A 22,630-nucleotide genomic window follows, 5' to 3' on the forward strand; every position below is an offset into this window, starting at 1 on the left:
AGTGGCATTTGTTTAAGATTATTTTTTCTGCAGTTCTGTAATAGCTGAATGGCAGTCAATAAACCAAAGAGAGACCGCTTCATGATAGGGATGTAAAGATTAACTGCGAGCCGGTTGAAAATCAATTCATATATGTGACGATTCAAATCGGTTGAGACGCTAAACAAATCGCGATTCAATTAGGGGTAAGAGTTTATATGAATGTATGTCTGAGGGGAACTTACTGTCTTTAGAAAAGTTTAGATGGTATTTTTTCTTTTCATCTTGCCTGTGTGTATGCATATTAAAGTTCATATGTGCAGCGCTGCTTTGTTTACAGCGGAAACCAAGGAAACGCTTAAAGCGCCACCTGCTGGCAGAGAGTGAATCTGCGTCTCATTCAGCTTGTTTTCTATTTCATTTCATGCAGATATTTTTTATGTATACAGTAGTTTCACAAAACTTAAGTCAGACTAGGGCTGTAATCAACCAAAGAAAATCTTGGTCGACTGAAGTCCTGAAACTTTCGACTAAAAATCGACTAAAAATGACGTTGTGGGGAGAAAAAAAACGTACGTTACATTAATTAGATACGCACTGTGCTCAGTACTTGGTAGCCTTGTTGTCTGCCTAAATTAATTATAAATAAACATAAAAAACTAATAGGCTATTTGCAGTATATTAAATCGTTTTTGACCTAATTATTTTGCACTGAAATGAGTCTGACACACGAGTCTGTCGTCTCTGACAGCGGTGCATCACGTGCACCTGCGCAATATCATAGCCTGTGATTTCTGAAAACAGTACTATGTTGTCAACTAGTGATATCACAAGAACTTTTGAGGAATGTGCAACATAATTTAGAAAATTATTTTTGTCATATGTTATAAGTATAACTGTCAGACACTATCATTTCAGCCGCTCTGCGCAGCTCGCACAGAGCGAGGCTGAAGATAAGAGCTCAGCTTCGCGGCTGAGACACGAATAGACTTAAAGCTTTTACTCTTAATAAACACAAAAGGCGCGTCCACTTTAATAAAAAATAATATTTATTAAACAAACAAGAGCAGAAACCAAATAAAGTGCATAACTGAAAAATAAAGCATCTTAGGCTCAAAACTAACACAAACAGTGGGCACAGCGCAATTGCGCAATATTGTGAGAACTGAGAACTGATCGCGCGCTGTGTGAGAACTGAGAAAGTGGAGCACTTCTATCAGAGTGATTCCGCCTATCGCGCCTTCACTAACTTTAAGTTAATCAACAACGAATTGTGACTCCTGGGAAAAACGGGATGTCTGGTCACCCTATCCCTATAACCATTCAGTTGCTGAGGCCATTGTTTCAGATCGCTAGTTTGCGTTTTGGTAGCGTATCCGCCCACTGCGGCTGCCATACTGTGAGATATACAAACGCCCCTCATCTGATTGCGATCCAGTGACAGGGACGCACATTTTAAAAGACAAGACAGTCAACTTAGCCTATAGGATGTATTTTGAATGTCCGGTAGTCCTCAAATAACATTTTAGTCCCGTCTCGTCTCGTTAACGAAGACGCGCATACATTTCGTCATAGTTTTTATCATCAGATATTAATTTTATCTCGTCAACTTCTCGTCTTAGTCACAGAAAAAAGGTTCGTTAACGAATATTTTTCGTCGTCCTCTTCGTTAACGAAATTAACACTGGTTCTTTGGAAGGAGACAGCTTCTTGTTTTTACACTAGCTTATTATTAAATAAATAATATTCAGCATCAAACCTTCTAAAGCCTACTTATCTGTCTCTCTTCTCCAGTGGGTTGGGCTAATCCAAAAAAAGTGAAAACAATGGGGGTGTTCTGAAAACAGACTGTTACCTGTGAAACAGGGGTGCTCTGAAAACACCCCCATTAGCAATTAGTGCTTTCCACCTGATGAAATGAGCGTGGCCAAACTGATGAAATGAGCGCGGCAAAAAATCGACCAATCAGATTTTTGGTCGAACCAGACCATATCGACCAATTAATCGACTAATCGACTGGGACGTTACAGCCCTAAGTCAGACCATTCTATTTTTGCTTCAAATTTCAAAATGATACAATCTTATTTAGATTATAAACTGCTCATGTTGCATGTATGCAGCATCTTTGTTTGGATCTTGATTAAAATGCAGTAGTTGCTCTAATTTAAATGGAAAGAGCACAGACAAAGCATTATTTTGTTTATATGAAGAGATTTATTTTATTTGTGTTATTTATTTGATTTGGAGCTTGTTATAAAATTTCAATTTAGTTTTGTTATTTAGCCTACATTTACATTATATTTACATTTTGTTATTTAGCAGAGGCTTTTATCCAAAGAGAGTTACAAATGAGTAGAATAGAAGCAATCAAAACCAACAAAAGAGCAATAATATGAAAGTGCTATATTAGTATAGAGTTATATTTCAATTTCACAAAGAAACGTGCTGCACTTTGTCCAAGCAATAATAAAAGGACACATTTAATTTATAATTTGTCTTAAATCTTTTAGTAAAAAAAAAAAATAAATCAAATCGTTACATCCCTAATTTTCACATCCTTCTTTGATCATATTTACCAAGGGTGCCAATAATTCTGACCACTACTGTACCATCATACCACCCAGCCCTAGTCTCAACACACAATTGCAATATGTTTTTACCAAATATCACTATTGCTTTGTCTGTTATAGACTGTTTTATATGTACGGAGGATTTATGTTTTTAATCAAAATGACCCATATTGTTTTTAGAGCAGCATCTGTCAATTTTTTTTATTATGCAAAACTGTTACTCAATCATAGCAGTGGGCATTGACATATATATATAAATAAATATATATATATATATATATATATATATATATATATATATATATATAGGTCAGTGACAAAAAGGTGAAAAATTCTAAAATATTTTAAAAACTTGTTTTAAAAGCATGCATCAGGTATTTTCAAATGTACACAGCGTGTTTATGTTGATTTTATGTAGTTAATGACATATGTACCAAACAAAATGGCTCCTTGAATGGTGGTTACACCATCTTGACACTCAAGGAATTTGTCTTGACTCCCCTAATTCCCCAAATTAATTATAATATAATATTAATTATAATGGTGCTCCATTTACTTTTATTTACTATTAAATGGTATTAATGTACGGTTATGCCAAACTAGCTGATCTGGCGTTTTATTGAGAATTTCACCTTTTTTAAACAAGATACATTTTTTTAAAAGATAAAAAGGTTTTTACGGTTACACCACATTGACATTTTTGCAATAATCCCCCAAATATTTTCTCAAAATTAAATAAAACCAGAAATTTTTGACTAGGTCCACAAAAAAGAGAATGTATGCAATTAATGGCTCCTTGAATGGTGGTTATACCTGAAAATACCTGATGCATGGCCCTAACGTCTGTAGCCATGAAATCATTTGAAAGACTGGTTCTGGCTCATCTGAAGGACATCACTGGACCCTTACTGGACCCCCTGCAGTTTGCCTACAGAGCAAACAGGTCTGTGGATGATGCAGTCAACATGGGACTGCACTTCATCCTGCAGCATCTGGACAGACCAGGGACTTATGTGAGGATCCTGTTTGTGGACTTCAGCTCTGCTTTTAACACCATTATCCCGGAAACCCTTCAAAACAAACTAACTCAGCTCTCCGTCCCCACCTCCGTCTGCCAGTGGATCAACAGCTTCCTGACAGACAGACAGCAGTTAGTAAAGCTTGGCAAATTCACATCCAGCACTCGAACCATCAGCACTGGAGCTCCTCAGGGCTGCGTTCTCTCCCCACTGCTCTTCTCCCTCTACACCAACGACTGCACATCTAAAGACCCCTCTGTCCAGCTCCTGAAGTTTGCAGACGACACCACACTGATCGGCCTCATCCAGGACGGTGACGAGTCTGCTTACAGACAGGAGGTTAAGGAGCTGGCTGTCTGGTGCAGTCTCAACAACCTGGAGCTTAACACGCTCAAAACTGTGGAGATGATCGTGGACTTCAGGAGAAACCCCCCTGCTCTCCCCCCACTCACCATCATGAACAGCACCGTGACTGCAGTGGAGTCATTCAGATTCCTGGGCACCACCATCTCTCAGGACCTGAAGTGGGATATTCACATTGACTCCATTGTCAGGAAGGCCCAGCAGAGGTTATACTTTCTTCGCCAGCTGAGGAAGTTCAACCTGCCACAGGACTTACTGAAACAGCTCTACTCCGCCATCATTGAATCCATCCTCTGCACCTCAATAACTGTCTGGTTCAGCTCAGCTACCAAATCTGACCTCAGAAGACTACGGAGGTATAGTCCGGACTGCTGAGCGAATCATTGGTACAACCCTCCCCACTCTCCAAGAACTGTACTTATCCAAAGTGAGCAAAAGGGCTGGTAAAATCACTCTGGACCCCTCACATCCAGCACACTCCCTCTTTGAACTGTTACCATCTGGTCGACGCTACAGAGCTCTGAGCACCAGAACGACCAGACACAGGAACAGTTTCTTCCCTCAGTCAATACATCTCATGAACACTCAATAAATAAACGTAAAACACACAACTAATACATTATCCATTCACCACACTCACTTTCTCATTTCTAATTTGCACATACTTGACCTGTACATATAGTCGCCTATATTATATATTATATATTGTGTATTTTTTATTTTTTTATTTTTTTTTGCTGCTTTGTACATTGGTTATTGGCTATTTCTTGTTATTTTGTTTCATTACCTGTGTCCTGTCCTGTTACTGTCTTTCTGTTGCACTGTGGAGCTTCTGTCACTACAACAAATTCCTTGTATGTGTAAACATACTTGGCCAATAAAGCTCATTCTAATTCTAATTCTAATTCTAATTCTAATTAGCATATTTATTTTGAAATTTGAACCCTTTTAAATTTAATTAAACCATATGGACACAAAAAAATTTGCGTCACGTCATTGACCCATATATATATATATTTAATATTATTTTTTTTTTTCTGTTGTGGACCTCAGAAAAAAAGGAGGAACCGCAGCAACCTGACAACAACCTGATAATTTTAGATCTCTTACCTTAGCCTCAAATCAGGAATCTGAAAAAAAGAGCAAAGAAAAAGGGTTATTAATTTAAGATCACTCTTCTACTGGTATGCCATACACTTTAACATAATGTCACTGCATTTTAGCAAAAATTCACTACGTCTCAAGTACATTTAAGCATCTGAATAATGGCTTAAGAAACATTTAAAAATGCTATCAGAATACGGACATCAGAAATCCAAATTCTTAGTGTAGTCAAAAAAAAAAAAAAAAAAAAAAAAAAAAAAGCCCTGAAAGTAAGGACAGAGCAGGTATAAATGCTGCACAATAACCAATTTCAGATTTAGTGGCAGATTTTCAAATTTAAGTTTTTGGTGTCTTTTCTTATTGGTGCATGACTTTATCCAAGAATGATTCATTTTTCTCAGCCTTAGATGTGATCTAAAATTTTAAACTCAATTTACCAATAAGTAACACTTTAGTTTAGGGACCAATTCTCACTTAACTAGTTGCTTATTAGCATGCATATTACTAGAATATTGTCTGTTTATTAGTACTTATAAAGCACATATTAACATATTAATGCTAGAGCACGACCCGCAATTACGTGGGTTTTGTTGCGAAAACCTGGCAACCCTGAGTGACACCAGCCAGCCCTTTCACTTTAGTAAGGAGGTCTCTTGTTCAGGCAGCAGCAGACAAGCAGTCAAGCATTGTCTTAACAGTAAATTGCTTACTAGTTTGTGAAATACATAACTTACTGTAAAGTTAATACACAATGACCCCATAAGTTTCCCTTTTCAAAATAAGTCCAATTTAATGTTAACCCTGTCTTTTAAAACTGCCAAGTCAGCATAGTTGACAGTACAGTCAGTAACGTAGCAGATTGAAAGTTAGTATCTTTCTGTAGTTATTGTTATAATTTGATATTTCAGTTTTTTCTTTTTAATAAATTTACAGACATTTCTAAAATTCTGTTTTCACTTTGACATTATGAGGTATGGAGTGTAGATTCATGAGAAAAAAAATACAGTTGTAGTATCAGGCTGCAACATAACAAAATTGAAAAAAGTAAAGGGGGTCTGAATACTTTCTGAATGCACTGTATATTATGTTTATGTATATACAGTATTCTGACATACGAATGGGAAGTGTGTCCAAACTTTTGAATGGTACTGTAGTATAAAATACACAAAGAATATTGTGTTTACTTCCTAGTATCGGCATCGGGCTCTAATTAATGCCTTATTCTGCATGACCATATTTTAGATCCCTTAATCCTACCCCATACCTAAACTTAACAACTTTTACAACATTTACACTGCATGGTTCAAGTGACCCAATTCTGATTTCTTTCCTCCCATGTGGCACAGATCGGATATGGCCTACGACCGTGTATGCAGGACAAAAAAATCGCATGGATTCCGATATTCTCTGATCGGTTTCAGGCCTCATTCATATGTGGAACAATTTTCACATTGTAGCAGCCCTAGAATACAACTGCATGAAATTGTGTCCTGTTTTAATATTTTGAACATTAAGTCTTTATGCAGAAATCATTTGGATGAGATCATGTAGACTCACACAGATATCAAGATTCAGCGTATGAACCTCAACAATTGTGACAGTCAACAAAATATTCAGATCACCTGTTAACATCACAAAACAAGCTTTTCGTTGATTGTCACCATTGTTAGGGTTCATAAACTGAATCTTGATATCTGTGAGTCTACGTGATCCTGTCCAAATAATTTCTGCATAATGACTTAAAAACATTCAAAAGAGCCCAACTAAAGCAAGCGCTTACCTCCATAACGGTGATTTTGAACTTGATTATTTTCAATAAAACAGCGCATAGGCTTCCTGGAGGCTAAGTGAGGGCTGCCCGTGCAGGGCCAGTGCTAAGGGGCCAATGTTTTGCCAATGAACAAATTCTCAGGGGCCCTGCGCTGGCAGCCCTAAGTGGGCCCGTAAAGGGCCAGTGCAGGCTTGTTTGCAGGGTACCTGAAATAATGTGCATTAAGTAAAGCACAATATAAATAAAAGTGACTAACCTGTGGCATGGGCTCCACAAAAGCTTCAGGTGGATGTGGTGGTCTGGCGGCCAACAGTGGGCCCAGGGACATAGGGGCCACTCCATCCTGCTCTACCTGATCCAATTCACTCAGCTGTTGTGTGATTGAATCCATTTCCTCCTGCAGTTTTTCAGTGTGGACACTAATCTCAGATATCTTCTCAGAGGCCTGGGCAGTGAGGAACGCCTCCTTTAGATCCACCAGATGCAGGACACGCCACTCCTCCAGGCGAACCAGCCTATGCAGCTCATCGAACTGCTGGTTCACATACTGCTCCAGCTCTTCTGCACTCATCTGAAATATTTACAAACATTTCCCTTTAAAACTAATCCACTGCGAGTTACATAAACAAGATTAGATCTTGCATCTTTTTCAGCAGGGTTGACACTGGAAGTCTGTCTCAGCCACTGCTACCTTCTTATAAGAGCACCCTATTGAAACAGGTGTGGGAATACAAATGTAAGAATCTCTTTTTAAGGGCTAGTTCACCTTCAGTTAGTCCCCATTGACATGCATTTTTTCTTTTTCTATACTATGGAAGTCAGTAGGGACCAGCAACTGAATGTGAACTATCCCTTTAAGGCAAGGCAACTTTAAAGAACTAGTGGCGCCGAAAGCCGACGGTGTTGTTGCCTTGTGTCGCACAGACTACATCTGACAGCAAAATAACATGCGTTCTGTATGAGAGGAATTAACTGTCTATATCAGCAGATATCAATAGTATATATTCGTTATTCTAAAGGAGAAACCGAGACAAGGATATACAATATATATGTAAATATACAATGCATATACAAAGCAGTATTGCTTACCAATTTGAATATCAATTAGGTTCATAACCTTCCACATTTTTAAGCGGCTCATGTTGTTATGAAAATATTCGCATATTGGGAATTTGGGATGCTTGGGTAAGATCATTTAACATTAGAATAGACTTCTGTCTGTGCCGTTTTTATTTACTTGCTCATTTTCATCAATTTCCCTTTAAGAAAAAAAAAAGAAAAAAAAGAAAAAAAAAAATAGGTGGGAAGTCGTGGCCTAATGGTTAGAGAGTTGGACTTGTAATCCGAAGGTTGTGGGTTCGAGTCTCGGGCCGGCAGGGATTGTAGGTGGGGGGAGTGAATAACCAGCACTCTCTCCACCCTCAATACCACGACTGAGGTGAGACCCTTGAGCAAGGCACCGAACCCCCAACTGCTCCCCGGGCGCTGCAGCATTGGCTGCCCACTGCTCCGGGTGTGTGTTCACTACTGTGTGTACACTTGGATGGGTTAAATGCAGAGTACAAATTCCGAGTATGTCACCATACTTGGCCACACACCACTTCCTTTTCACTTTCCCCTTAATTCTCGGACACTGACTCGTTTGCAAACTATATATAAAGTATATAATAATACTTTGTTAGAGTACTTAAAGGGATAGTTCACCCCAAAATGAAAATTCGCTGTTAATTTACTCACCCTCAGGTCATCTAAGGTGTGGGTGACTTTTTTTCTCCAGTAGAACAGAAAAGAAGATTTTTAGGTGAAACCGTTGTCCTTGGTGATTCATAAAATGGAGGTCAGCGGCTGCCGGTTTTTGAGATCAAATTAAAATATATAAAAACAAGTCCAAATCAATACCCGTGGCTCCTGGCGATACATTGAGGTCTAATGAAGCGAAACGATCGGTCTGTACAAGAAAATGAACACCATTTACAACAGTTTTACCTTTAATCCTGAGCCTGGGCAACCGGCTGTCAGCGCGTTCACGACTGTCTATAGAGCGCGACCTCTCGGTCACCATGACAACGGATTCACGGACGCGATACTGATGACACTATTTGTTTACAGAGTGAGAGAAAGTGAGGAGAGCTACTCACACTCTATAGTCACACTGGAGCTGACACAGTTAATTCACGATAGAGATAGAGGACGCCTGTTTTATTATTTGTCAAAATGGTACTTACCTGTGCTTATCCTGGATGCTGGAACAAGTTTAAAAAAAGGAAAATTAAAGTAAAAAGTAAAATTAAATAGTAAAAAATCGGCAGTAGTTTCCTGTAATGTTTATTGTATACACCCCCCTCACAAACACACACAACATGAGATTAATCAATGCATAAACTTTTAAACTTTAGCTTTGTTGTTCAAGCTCTCCTCACGTGTTCTCTCACTCTGTAAATAAACAGCGTCATCAGTATCGCGTCCGTGAATCCGTTGTCATGGGGACCGAGAGGTTTTTTTTCTCTCCAGATATCAGCATGAAGACAAATGTAATAATCATTGTATACGTTTCATAAAGTTAGCATTAAGTGATGTACATTTTTGACACAATATTGCTTGTTTTTCCACAATTTTGCCAACGAAAATAGTTCCAAACAAGGATCACAGCACTGTTTTGTGTCTCTGAGCAGCGGATTGTGTTTCCCTATTTTTGAATGAATCGGTTGAATTAATGATTCAGTTTCTCACTCATTTACACAGTCAAATGCTTTGTTCCTGAATGAATCAGCTGTTTGAATGAATCGGTTGATTCTCAATGACTCACTTATTAAAAGTCACTTGCTGCCACCAACTGGCAGTTTTAATTTCACATTTCAACTATTTCTTTCATGTTTTAAATTATTTAAAATATCCATATTCAACTTGTATGTTTAAAACAAAGTATTATTTATGCATTTGTAACTGCATGTTAAATGCACCCATTGTCCCCTCTGAGCTACATTAAACTGTGTAAATGCATCTAAATGCCACTTCAGAAGCAGATTCCAGAATTAGTTTTCTTATGTTGGAATAAAAGACACCAGAGATACAAAATGGAAGAAAGAGTTAAAACTGAACACAATCTTGCTAATCAAACTGTATGGAACTACATCTGTAATTACAGAAATTAACTACATCTATAATTGCACTGTTGACCCATCCCTTACATCTTAACCCACCCTTAAACCTACCCATACCACCAAACCTGTCCCTAACCTTCCCCGTATCCCACCTCAATAGCAGCAAAAGTGTTTTGCAATACAATATGACCACAATAACTACATTGTACTTATTTTTTGATATAACTATATAGTAGTTAATGTCACCTAATATAAAGTGTGACCCAAATGTGTTTCATAAACAGTTACATCAATCAGAGAAAAACTAAATGTTAAAAAGTCAAGGGTCAAGAGCCCAACTAATGCAAACGCTTATCTCCACAATGGTGACTTTAAACTTGATCATTTTCAATAAACATTAACATCTAAACCTCTGTTAATTCTTAATAAGAAACGTTTAGACGCATGACAAAAAAAGTCAAACTGGTAAGTAATGTGTGAGGTTGATGTTTGTGGAGCTGATTAATTCCCTTCTGACAAAATTGAGCATCTGTGCTGAACCGACAAATTCAAACGTGCAGGACTTAGAGTACCTGCTCCTAATGTCTCGATGCCAGGTACCACAGGCAGAGGTGGGTAGTCCAGGGGTCAGAAAGTAAAAGTCCTGTCACATGTCTATTCCACCCATGAACTCAACAACTGATTTCACCAGAGGAGGAACCAAGTCATTCCTTTCAAGTCACAAGCAAGTCTCAAGTCAAATCCCAAATCCTCAAAGAGTTAAAGTTAATGAGATAATTAAGTGACTAATTAAATGATGATTGTGCATTAGTGATGAACACCTGCTGTTATTGAGAATTACAGAGGATCAGATGTTGATGTTAAAATTATCAATCATCATGGAGATTAGTGTTGTTTTTGGCAGCCTGTTTTAATTTTAGCTTTAGTCTAGTCTTTGTGTGAAGCTGTCATTTTAGTTTTAGTTACGTCCATACTCATTTTAGTCTAGTCTAGTTTTAGTCGACGAAAACTGATGACATTTAGTCTAGTTTTCATCAATGAAAATTGTATTTTAGTCTCTTTTTAGTAATACAATTCTATTTAACCCAGTCAATATAGTATAAGTACCAAGTAGTATAGACGAAACCAAACTTTTCTTTTAGCCAAACCCATTTCAAACATCTATTATATTATTGTTACCTTATAGACTCAAGAATACATCCATTCCAGACACGGAAGACGCTCTGATTTGAATTTACAACATTTATTTACCGAGTGATCCACCGCTAAGATTTTATTATTTTCAGTAAAACAGTGCTTAGGCTTGCTGAAAGCCAATGCTGCATTCACGTGCTATCGGAATTATCGTAAATACGAGCTTACGGCCTTAGAGAGGCCTTATATGGCCCATTTCCAACTAGGAGGCTCGTATTTACGATAATTCTGATAGGACGTGAATGCAGCATAAGTGAGGGCTGCCCATGCAGGGCCATTGCTAAGGGGCCAACATTTTGCCAATGAGCAAATTCTCAGGGGCCCTGCGCTGGCAGCCCCAGTGAAGGCTTGTTTTCAGGGTTGCTATCTGGGCAGTTGGTCCACAAAGCAGATGGTTACAGGTAGTTGTAAAAACTTGGATCTCTGTATAAATAAAGTGAAACTAGAGCATACTGTATGTTTACAGATTCTCTGTAAACCAAGTATAATTCCCTGTTAACAAGCTGTGCAAGTCACCTTTTAATAAAGGCATTCGTCTGAACTAGAAAGAGATACATAAACAGTCATATCTTATTTGGTTAATATTTTTTTATTCCGATAGCAAGGTGTTGTATGTGTGGAATTGTATGTGCAGAATTGTTATTTGGGGAGAAAAAACTATTATGTAATAAAGTCAAGTATGTAATAAAGTGTGACTCACATCTGGGCTGATCCATTTGGCCTTGATCTTTTCTGATATTTCATGTGTGCGCTCCAGCAAGTCAATGCCTTCTTTGCTCTGAAACACAAACACATTCAGAAAGAGTGACTCTCAATTATTGTTAAAGGGATAGTTTAAAGGCCAGACAGGAGAACAACACCAAGTTACAAGCATCATGAATACACTGGAGCAGAGGTGTAAAGAGTACCTGAAAACCATACTTGAGTAAAAGTACAGATACCTTACAGTGAAAATTAAATTGAAAAACCAATTGCCAAAACAACTTGAGTAAAAGTCTTAGAGTATCTTATTTTAACAGTACTTAAGTATTTTACTTATACTAAATATAGGCTCAAAGATGCACTAGTCAAAGAGACATGCCAGTCAAAAACTGTAACGTTGTGGAGAAGCTGGGGAAAACAGGCAGAGGCAAAGATCTATGTGCAGGCATTTCAAACAATAAACCAAAACCAAAGGGAACAAAGAACAAAATGACAGGCAAACAGACAACCATTACATTCAACAACTCATAAAGAACTAAAGTAACACTACGGCTATATATATATATATTATATATATATATATATACACACACACATGATGGTGACAATCAACGAAAAGCTTGTTTTGTGAAGTTCAGAGGTGATATGAATTTTTTGTTGACTGTCACCATTGTTAAGGTTCACACGCTGAATCTTGACTAGAGGTCGACCGATATGGGATTTTCTCTGGCCGATGCTGATGCCGATATTGAAATCATGGCAGCCAATGGCTGATATGTTTGGCCGATTTTCTTTCTTTCTTTTTTTCCCCTTCATCTCAGGGATGTTCTTTTTTTTCAGTAATTTGTCAAAATATTTAAAAAGGTTTGCTGCATGGTTAAAATATGCTGTGCGTATGAAAAATTGTATTTTTTAGAGAAAGAGAGAGAAAAGTCATGTATAAGTCGCATTTTGTTATTTCATTCAGAAATAGGTCTAATGCCGACGTGAAGTGTTTAACGTTATAATAAACACTGTAAACATAGCTAGGCTATTTTAGTTCCCCTCACTCCACAACAAATGCTTTCAATTAACAGTATTTATAAAAGAACAAGAATCAAAAATATAAGAAGCTAGCTATAAACGACAAGCCAAAACAAATTAATTTAGGCTAAAACGAAACAAACCAACGTTGGGTCTCTCATTCGACACAAAATCAAATGTTTCCGTATTCGCAATGTATTTGAATGCCAAAATAGTATTTATTATGTACAGGTGCATCTCAATAAATTAGAAAGTGGTGAAAATGTAATTTATTTTCTTGTAAGTCATAGATTCATTGCCTGACCTGAACCCCATAGAGAATCTATGGGGTATTGCCAAGAGGAATATGAGAGACACCAGACCCAACAATGCAGATGACCTGCAGGCCGCTATCAAAGCAACCTGAGCTTCCATACCACCTGAGCAGTGCCACAAACTGATCACCTCCATGCTATGCCGAATTGAGGCAGTAATTAAAGAAAAATGAGCCTCTACCAAGTACTGAGTACATATACAGTAAATGAACATTCCAGAAGGCCAACAATTCACTAAAAATGTTTTTTTTATTGGTCTTATGAAGTATTCTAATTTGTTGAGATAAATCATCACAATTAAAAGAACCAAAGACTTAAACTACTTCAGTCTGTGTGCATTGAATTTATTTAATACACGAGTTTCACAATTTGAGATGAATTACTGAAATAAATGAACTTTTCCACCACATTCTAATTTATTGAGATACACCTTTACTTCACAGAATTACTGAATTTCACAGGAAAGATTTGTTTATTTTTTATAAATAAAGAACTATATTTCTTTAGTCAATTATTAAAGTAGTACATGTTACACGGGCTGGTTTATTCATTTTTAAGTATTTTTGGGATTTTCAGGCAAGAGGTGGTGACCGCAGTGTTTCGAGCGCATGTGAAGCTGGCCTGCTGTGTCTTGCAGACCGGCGAACACAGCTGGATCAAGGTCAGTATATCAGCACTGAGCTGAAAACCAATTCATTGACTACACGTTCCAAACGAAACAGAAGGTAGTCGCTTGGTGCATGATCTACATCACTTGCTATTAATAAACGCACATCATTGGCAATGGTAGTATCCACAATAGTACATCTGTAACGATAACGATCCTGTTTAACCAATCCTGCATTGAGAGAGGTTAGGACCGCCTACCTTATTAACATACGGACACAGAAATAAATAAATGTAGAAATACATAAATAAATGCAGAAATAAATGTAGTGCAACACATAGTACAAAAATAGTACAATTAAAAATGACACTTTTGACCAAATTTAGTAATTCATTTGTGCATATCTGCATTTATTTATTTCAGAATTTAATTATTTATTTATTCATTTATTTATGCATTTCTACATTTATTTATTTCAGCATTTAATTATTTATTTCTTCATTTATTTGTTTATTCCTTTATGTATTTCTATCTTTATTTCTTTTATTTATTTATTCATGTATTTAATTATGTATTTCTACATTTATTTATTTATTTCTGCATTTATTTATTTATTTATTTATACTTAAGTCATTTCTCGTCCTTCACAAATGAACGAGTGCATGAATGAAAGACTCAATGATTTACTCATTAAGACATTTACTGCCATTTACTGGCAGTTTTAGTTTCTTGTTCAGATTATCATATCATATTAAAAACAATTGCATATTTGCAATAGGGCTGTCAGTCGATTCCAATTTTTAATCTAACTAATGACATGATGTGTAATTTTAATGTGTCATCAAATTACATTTGGCTGTGAAAATACCCCTAAAAGATTAATTAAAGCTATTTTTGTGTTAAATGAGAAAGTATTAAGTAGACATTACAAACTGTAATGTCTTTAGTAATGTCTCAAATAGTAATGACTTTAGAAATAAATATTTTATTTAATTCAACATAACATTTATTACACATAAACGTTGGGGGTAATTTCTCAGCTAAATTTGATGTGCAATTAAGTTGCCACATCGTGTAATTAACTAGATTTAAAAAAAAAATTGCCAATCGACTGCCAGCCCTAGTGAAGTGAAGTGACATACTGCCAAGTGTGGTGACCCATACTTGGAATTCGTGCTCTGCATTTAACACATCCAACGTGCACACACACACACACACACGTTACCAAGCAAATGAAATCAGTATCAACAAAATTCATCTTTGCAATGCAGAGAAAACAAAGAAGCTGCATCTGAAGTGGCATTTAGATGCGTTTACACACTGTTTAATGCAAGACATGAATGCATTTAACCTTAACAAATGCATAATTCATGTTTTGATATACTAAACAAAACGTTAAATCTATATCTGAAATTATTTAAATAATAAAAGATACTTTGAAGGTAAAATTACAATCACCAGCAGGTGGCAGCAAGTCACTGTTAATAAGCGAGTCATAGCGATTGAAACGAATCATTCAAATGGGTGATTCATGCAGGAACGAAATGCCCTCATGTTGCTCAGAGACGCAAAACAGTGCTGTGGCTGTATTTGGAGTGATTTTTATTATCGAAATAAAGCAAAAACAGGAAATATGGTGTCTTAATTAACCTCTTGTTACTGTTGTAAAAAAAATCAATATCACATTTGTAATCAAGTTATTTTTCGTTATTCTTTGTGTGAAATTGATTAACTAGGCTATATGAAGAGGTACAAAATAGAAAAAAAAATCTGCCCCCATGTGTTTAATTTTGTGTTCATTCTAAATGTAGTGAAAGTGCAGTGAAAGAACACACTCTACGCACGCGCACTAGTCTAGGCTTCACGTAATGAATGCGTGCACTCTGTAGGGGTGTGTTTTGAATGGTTTTTGCAAAACACTCGATAATGTCAAATCGCACATTTAAACAACAATTGTGATATTATCGCAGACGATATATATCGCACACCCCTAATTTATAATAACAATTTCACCGCAGTGTTGGTCTGTGTGTTGACTGACCTTCTGCCACAGGTAGGCCTCTTTGAGAGTGATGATCTCATGTTCTCTGTGCTCGCCCTGCACAGCACACAGCACACAAATGATCCGCTGGTCGTGTTTACAGTAGAGCGAACCCTCTTGGCCATGCTCCTTACATTTCAGCCTCTCCACTGTCACAGTGTCTCTTTTTGCTGGTTTATGCTCATCGTTATTGGTGGCCTCCGCCCCCTCTGCTGCGTTTTCAGACACCTGGCATTCTTTCAGTAGCCCATGCTCTGTCTGAGGGTCAGGGGTTTTGTACGGCTGGAGTTGGTGACCAGTGCTTTGTGAATGTTTGTCTGCATGGCTGGAGCAGAAGGCAAAGCGACAGAGTGTGCACATCCAAGCAGCTGACTGAGGCTCGTCCGGTTCACACGCATCACATGTGCCATCCATCTGTGGCAAATCATCCTCAATAAAGCAGCTGTCCCAGCATCCTCTCGATGCATCCATGGTGGTGGAGGATGGGGGTGACAGTGAGAGTCTGGGTTGAAACCTAAAAGTGGATAAAGGACAATGCAATAAAATACATTGTAGCAAAAGTAGTAAGTGAATGGTTCAGCCAACTGTAAATGTAGCAACAGTGCTACATTTCTGTGTTTTAATATTTTTGAGGCAGATCTTCAATGTGTGTCATTGGTGGAAAGCACTGGTGGCAAAAAAAAAAAAATAGAAAGGTTTTGGAGCATTTGTTACCCATGCTGGCAAAATGAGTCAGAATGTGCATTGTCTAATTTTGAGCTACAGACAAAAGAAGTGAAAAACGACAGTTTTGTTGGAATTTGAGGTTAAAAATGAGTTCATTAAGCCCTCTTCTAGCGATCCCAGTGCTCAAAATATTAATTAAACATCTAAAATTATGTTTATTTGTACGTTTTCTGAGAGGAGTACCTTTCTCTGCTCACTTCTGGACGACTGCTCACCTTGCCCTTTACCAAAAGGTAAAAGGAGAGGTGTTGCAACAATTTATAGCAATATTCTCAGTATTTCTCAGAGGGCAGGCTTTAAGTATAACTCGTTTGAAGTTATGGTGCTGCGTATAACATTATCTAGAGAAACACGTGTTAGTGATAAATCCCCTGTGATGTTTGTACTGGCTACTGTATACAGGCCACCAGGGCATGATAATTTGCAATAATCAGTCCCTGTAACATTCAACATTACTGAACCACTTTTTGTGCAGGACGAGTAAAGGAGGAAATATTCAAGTGCTTGCATGATTATTTAGTTAAATGTATGTATAAAATGTATTTTATAAAAAGATAAAAATATATATTTATAGACTCTACTTTAAAGTTTCACAGTTTAAGTTTACAATTGTGACATGCAATGTCATAACATTTGATCTGAACAAAAAATTGCATCTGCTTAATATCAATGAAAAATAAAGTGCTTGCAGGATTCCTAAAGAAAACAAAACAAAACAATTGTAAAACAATCAAATAAATACAGATGTTAAACATTCTCAGAACTTTTCAACTTTCACATGTTTTTCAGTTTGTATGTATGTTCCGCGTGGAATCGCCGAGACCGCGCCCCCAACACGAGAGAAAGCTGCAGCTGCACGGCGACTCTACCGCCCGCCACGCCCCACGCTCTTCAACACGGGACGCGGCAAGCGGCAGAACCGAGGTTGCGCTCGCGCCACGGTCCTATGGCGTTCCGATCGGCTCTTTAATATGACTTTGCTACATGCACTCGTCTCAATGAACGTCTCACTCAACGTCTTATTTTTTTTTTCTTTCTGCTATTTATTCCATTCATTTTAAGACGCAGACGTGACGCAGACGTCACGTAAATCACGCGTGGCAGTGAAGTGTCGAGTCAGACGTCACGCGTCATTCACGTGTGGCAGTGAAGTTATTAATTATTTTTTTCTCTAACACGTATTTAACACTCTACTCAACATGGCTCAGTGCAGTGTGCCAGCGGTTGCGATCGGTTCTTTAATATGACTTTGCAACATGCACTCGTCTCAATGAACGTGACACTTGCGTCTGTCTTATAACGTGATGTCTGCGTCTGTGATTTATATATAGGATATTGTGTGTGTGTTGTTTAACCCACATTTTGAGGGCCAAATGCCCCCATAAAGATAGAAATGTGAAGAAACAAACTTGATATAGGCTATTGCATTTTTATAGCTTATTGGTGGGGTTGTTATTGTGTTTTTTTATATAGTTTTAAAAGGCCTAGGCTACAGCACTTTGGTAGACTAGAAAACAGACAACTCGATCGCGTTTTCTGTAGATCCTTTAAATAGAAGAATAGAATTGAAAAATAGGCTACTATTTTTTATATATAAGTCACCTGTGGTGAAAAAAAAAAACGACTGTAAACTTTTTTTTAAATAGTTTGTAAACTATTATTTGACTTTTGTTTATGACGTTTTGCCCCTTTATTAAACATTTAAAATATTCACAAATTAATATGGATTTTTTTTTTTTTGATTTTACTGGATTTCTAAGGCCAAATTATTTTTCTTTGTTTGTATTTTTATTTATATTTCTTTTGTGTTGGTCAAGAGACTCCTAGTGGTGAATAGTAGCCTAGGCTACATGATTTCTTGATAAGTAGGCTATCTGTGCATATGTTGACAAGAAACAAATGGCAAACAAATATTTTAACATGAACATTTGTGTAAATTCATTACTATTTGGAATAAAAGCTATACAGGTAAAATCACTTAATTAAATACAACTGAAGATCAGTGGGAAAAAATAATAAAGAATGAGTGAGTGGAATGTGCTGGAAACCGCCCTTGCAGCAGACTATGGCAGACGCAGACGAGACGTTCGGCAGACGCAGACGTCACGTTCATTGAGACGAGTGCATGTAGCAAAGTCATATTAAAGAGCCGATCGGAACGCCATACGGTCCTGGGGCGGACATTACCACAAAAGCCCAAATGGCGCCACACTTCAGCTTTGTACATCGAGACGAGAGCTGGAACAATTATTTCATCCTCCATTACTGGCAGCTAAATATTAACGTTCGTGGAGTGCCCTGATGCTAGTATTTCCTGTCACTGTTTAAGTTCAGAGATGAAGACTAGCGGTCGGGATATGAACTCAAAACTAAACAACTGCCATGAATCTTGTATGATTTTTTTTTTTTAAATATCGATATTCCGTTTTGGAGAATTGATACAGTATCGCCAAACAAAATATCGCGATACTCACGTGTATCGATATTATCTTACACCCCTATCTAATAGGCCCTTTTCACATGACGTCACGCAACTTCCGTTTTGAGTCGAAGCAGGGTATTTTTACTTCCGCCCGCATAGTAAAGAAGCGTCATCGCTACCAGTATGGAGTTCAACCAGACACTTATACATCTGCCACAAATACGATTAAAGGATGACTGCAGCGTTCTACTCTCGTCCTCATTCAAGACGAGGCGTCTGGCATCTCAAATTAACTTCTAGATAGCTACCTATCAGCGAGATTTGCCGCTTGAAGTCGAGGGAGGAGTTGTACTTTCTGATTTCCGTGACTCTTGCGCAGTGTTTGCTGTCTTTATTGCTGTTAGATATATTTGTCAAATACGTTTTAGATATTTGCATGAGGTAACAGAAAGACTATACATTCAATAATTTATGTAGGCATATTGCCTACTGCTTAATACAGCGTCTGTATGTACAAGAATATTCAACATAAGCCTGTACTATTTAAATATCAATAAAATGGGGTCTATATTTTTCCACTTTATTTTGATAAACATGACAATTTAATTCATAAATAAATAAATGGGTCATTCTATGGAAATGTCCATTTTTCTGTCCCTAGCCTTTACAGAAATATTACACTTGAATATATATAATTTTTTAAAAAAATGAAACAATATGTTATTTGAACAATTACACCTTATTGAGCCATCAATGTGGCAATATTTGTTTTTTAATTAATTACAAAGAATTCCAAGCACCACAAAACTGCTTGTCCCCACAGCAATGATGAGCAGCAAGTGCTTTATTTTGAGGTCAAAAATATATATAAATGCTGAATAAATATGATAAAATATATAATGAAAACGGTGGTCCCATGGAGTTGTGTCACTGGTGTTATACCCTTCAACAAAAATCATTTATTTTGAAATAAAAATCACACTGATGACATCACTTGACTTCCTCCTTCCTATTTTCTAAACATCTATGAAAAAAGGCCCATGTTATGTCCACTGTTTCTTATTCTTGAACTGGATAATACTTGGTTTCTTTTCAGACCACTTGCATTGATGGATGTGAAACTTGTAATATGAGAATATTTATTATAGAAAATATGACTTATGTCCATGCAATTTTTCCCATAGTAAAAAAAAAAAAATTCTTTTTTTATTGCAGAATAACAACACTTGCATGAACATTTACAGTGTACTCACTATTATTTTGTGAGGAGACGTAAACGTTATCATACAAATCTGAACTGCAGGTTAGCCTCCAACCATCTAAAGCAAAAATGTAGAATAACGTTCGCAAAAGAACCCGACTTAAGTACATTAACATTATTAGTCTCAACTCCTAGCGTACGTCTTTAGATTTCAAGTTGTTCCCGCATTTTCCCGAGAAGTCTCCGGTGTAAAGGTATAACTGCTTTCCACTGCTTTGCGGAAAAGCGGAAGTTAGCTGACGTCATTGTGAAAAGGGCCTATACTGTCGCATGGAATTGATGTTAGTGGTGTTGATATTCTGCAGCAAAGCGATGATATCTCAGATCATTATCTAGTCTTGTGTAAACTCCATATAGCTAAAGCTGTAAATTCTACTCCTTGTTACAAGTATGGTAGAACCATCACTTCTACCACAAAAGACTGCTTTGTAAGTAATCTTCCTGATTTATCTCAATTCCTCAGCATATCCAACAGCACAGAAAAACTTGATGATGTAACAGAAACTATGGACTCTCTCTTTTCTAGCACTTTCGATACAGTTGCTGCTTTACGCTTAAGGAAGATCAAAGAAAACAGTCTGACTCCGTGGTATAATGAGCACACTTGCACCCTAAAGAGAGCAGCCCAGAAAATGGAGTGCAACTGGAGGAAAACAAAACTAGAGGTATTTCGTATAGCTTGGCGGGAAAGTACCCTATCCTACAGAAAAGCATTAAAAACGGCTAAATCTGCTGACAGTGAATCATTTTGCGAAGCAATTGGTTCCCTTGATTCAAAGCTTTGAAAAGGTTAATTTCTCCCATCACCATGGGCGGCACTAGGGTGGAGCTAGCAGGTGCTCCAGCCCCAAGAAAATCCAAAGCACCCCTATAAAAAATGTAATAAAATAAAAAAACATTTGACTTATTACACATGCATAACTACTGAAATGCAATACAACGTGACTTGAGTTGCAGTTGCATGTAATGTCAGCATTTTATTTTAAAAATGGCTCGTTCCTTGTACCAAGTAGGCCTGTCCCCGACTAAAGATTTTTTCTAGTCAACTAGTCGCACGTTTAGATTAAATTGATTAGTATAATAACCTACTAAACCATCCTTTAATATAGGCATTTAGGTGTATTATTCCCCACTCAAGAGCACGCATAAAGCTTGCCACAAAGCACCCGCTAAAGTAATGATTATGAATGCATTGGGGAAAAAGACTACATTTTAATTATGTATTAGCCTAATAAACTAGTGCTTTCTCAGTCACGTCCACTTTGGCAACTTCATCTTTGCAGCTGACACTGACTCGCCATCACAGTAGATCATCACGTGCCTTTAATAGAGAAATGCACCTCTATGGACTACATAATCAGAGAAGATTTGTTTTTTATTTTAATTGGTTTTCAAGCTTTCTGCAGATTTATTTTTTATGTCTGTGAGCTGGTTCATTGTTGTGACGCGCTCCATTCATGGAGATTGCATGAGACGACAGAAAGCCCATCCAAAAATGGTGGGAGTATTTTAAGCTCTTTCCACAGGAAAAAAATAAAATAAATAAATAAAAATGATTGTGTGGGCTCCCCCACGTCAATGTCAGGCTACATTAAGCTAAGCACGATAATGCTCCCACACTCCTCATAAACATTTCAAATGTGCCTATATAGCGATTTTATTATTCATATAAAAAAATTACAATAACTATAATTATAATGTTTTTGTCATATTTACTATCAATTGCCCAGCTCCCCCTGGCATTGATCTAGCACCCCCTCAGCACCTGCACTCAGGATTCTCTGGCACCACCCCTGCCTATCACTATTACACACATGATTATATTATCATTAAACCATAATCACTATTTTCTCTGGGCTTGTCTGATTATATTAAAAGTGTTTTATAATCACACAATCTGTGCAACCAGAAAAAAAACTAAAGTGGAATCATTCAAGGTCAAGAGCCCAACAATAGGAAACACTGATCTCTTTGATGGTGATTTCAAATGAAACAAAAAAAAAAATCTAGACATTAAACATTGTCATTATAAAGAGTGTTTGGCATTTCCAATAAATGTAGGCCTCTTACAGTCTGGCTATTAAGTTACTTTTATTATTAATTGAATAGCCTATTACAATTAATTTGCTCCGCAATCATTTCATAGCGTATCACCGCATAACTGACACTTTGAGGATAATAAAATATTAGGATATTAGTTTAGGCTACTCCTCACTGAAAATGTTAATTAAAACAGGTCTATTACAGGCTGAATTAGGCTAATAGCCTAAATAAAAGTCATCAATGAAACTTATGAGCAGCTTTATTTTAAGCACAGACTTTTCAAAAACAACCCAAAAACATTTCTTCTCATTGTTTGCACTATGTTCGGGCCACAAGAGAAACATTAAGGAAATACATTAAAACAGTTATATACCGCATATTAAGTAGGAG

General features: G+C 37.1%; 1 protein-coding gene across 1 annotated transcript in view; it reads right to left on the minus strand.

The window, feature by feature from the left end:
- Positions 1-22,630, minus strand: part of trim44 (tripartite motif containing 44) — a 29,903-nt gene that overhangs the window by 4,279 nt on the left and 2,994 nt on the right. Inside the window, exons 2-5 of the mRNA XM_079411805.1 lie at positions 15,789-16,302; positions 11,802-11,879; positions 7,063-7,377; positions 5,042-5,061 (exon numbers count right to left, since the gene is read on the minus strand). Of these exons, the coding sequence (XP_079267931.1) occupies positions 5,042-5,061; positions 7,063-7,377; positions 11,802-11,879; positions 15,789-16,259 (884 nt within the window). The 5' untranslated portion in view covers positions 16,260-16,302. The remainder of the gene's footprint in view (positions 1-5,041; positions 5,062-7,062; positions 7,378-11,801; positions 11,880-15,788; positions 16,303-22,630) is intronic.

Source organism: Barbus barbus, assembly GCF_936440315.1.
Source record: "Barbus barbus genome assembly, chromosome: 48".
Lineage (NCBI taxonomy): Eukaryota > Metazoa > Chordata > Actinopteri > Cypriniformes > Cyprinidae > Barbus > Barbus barbus.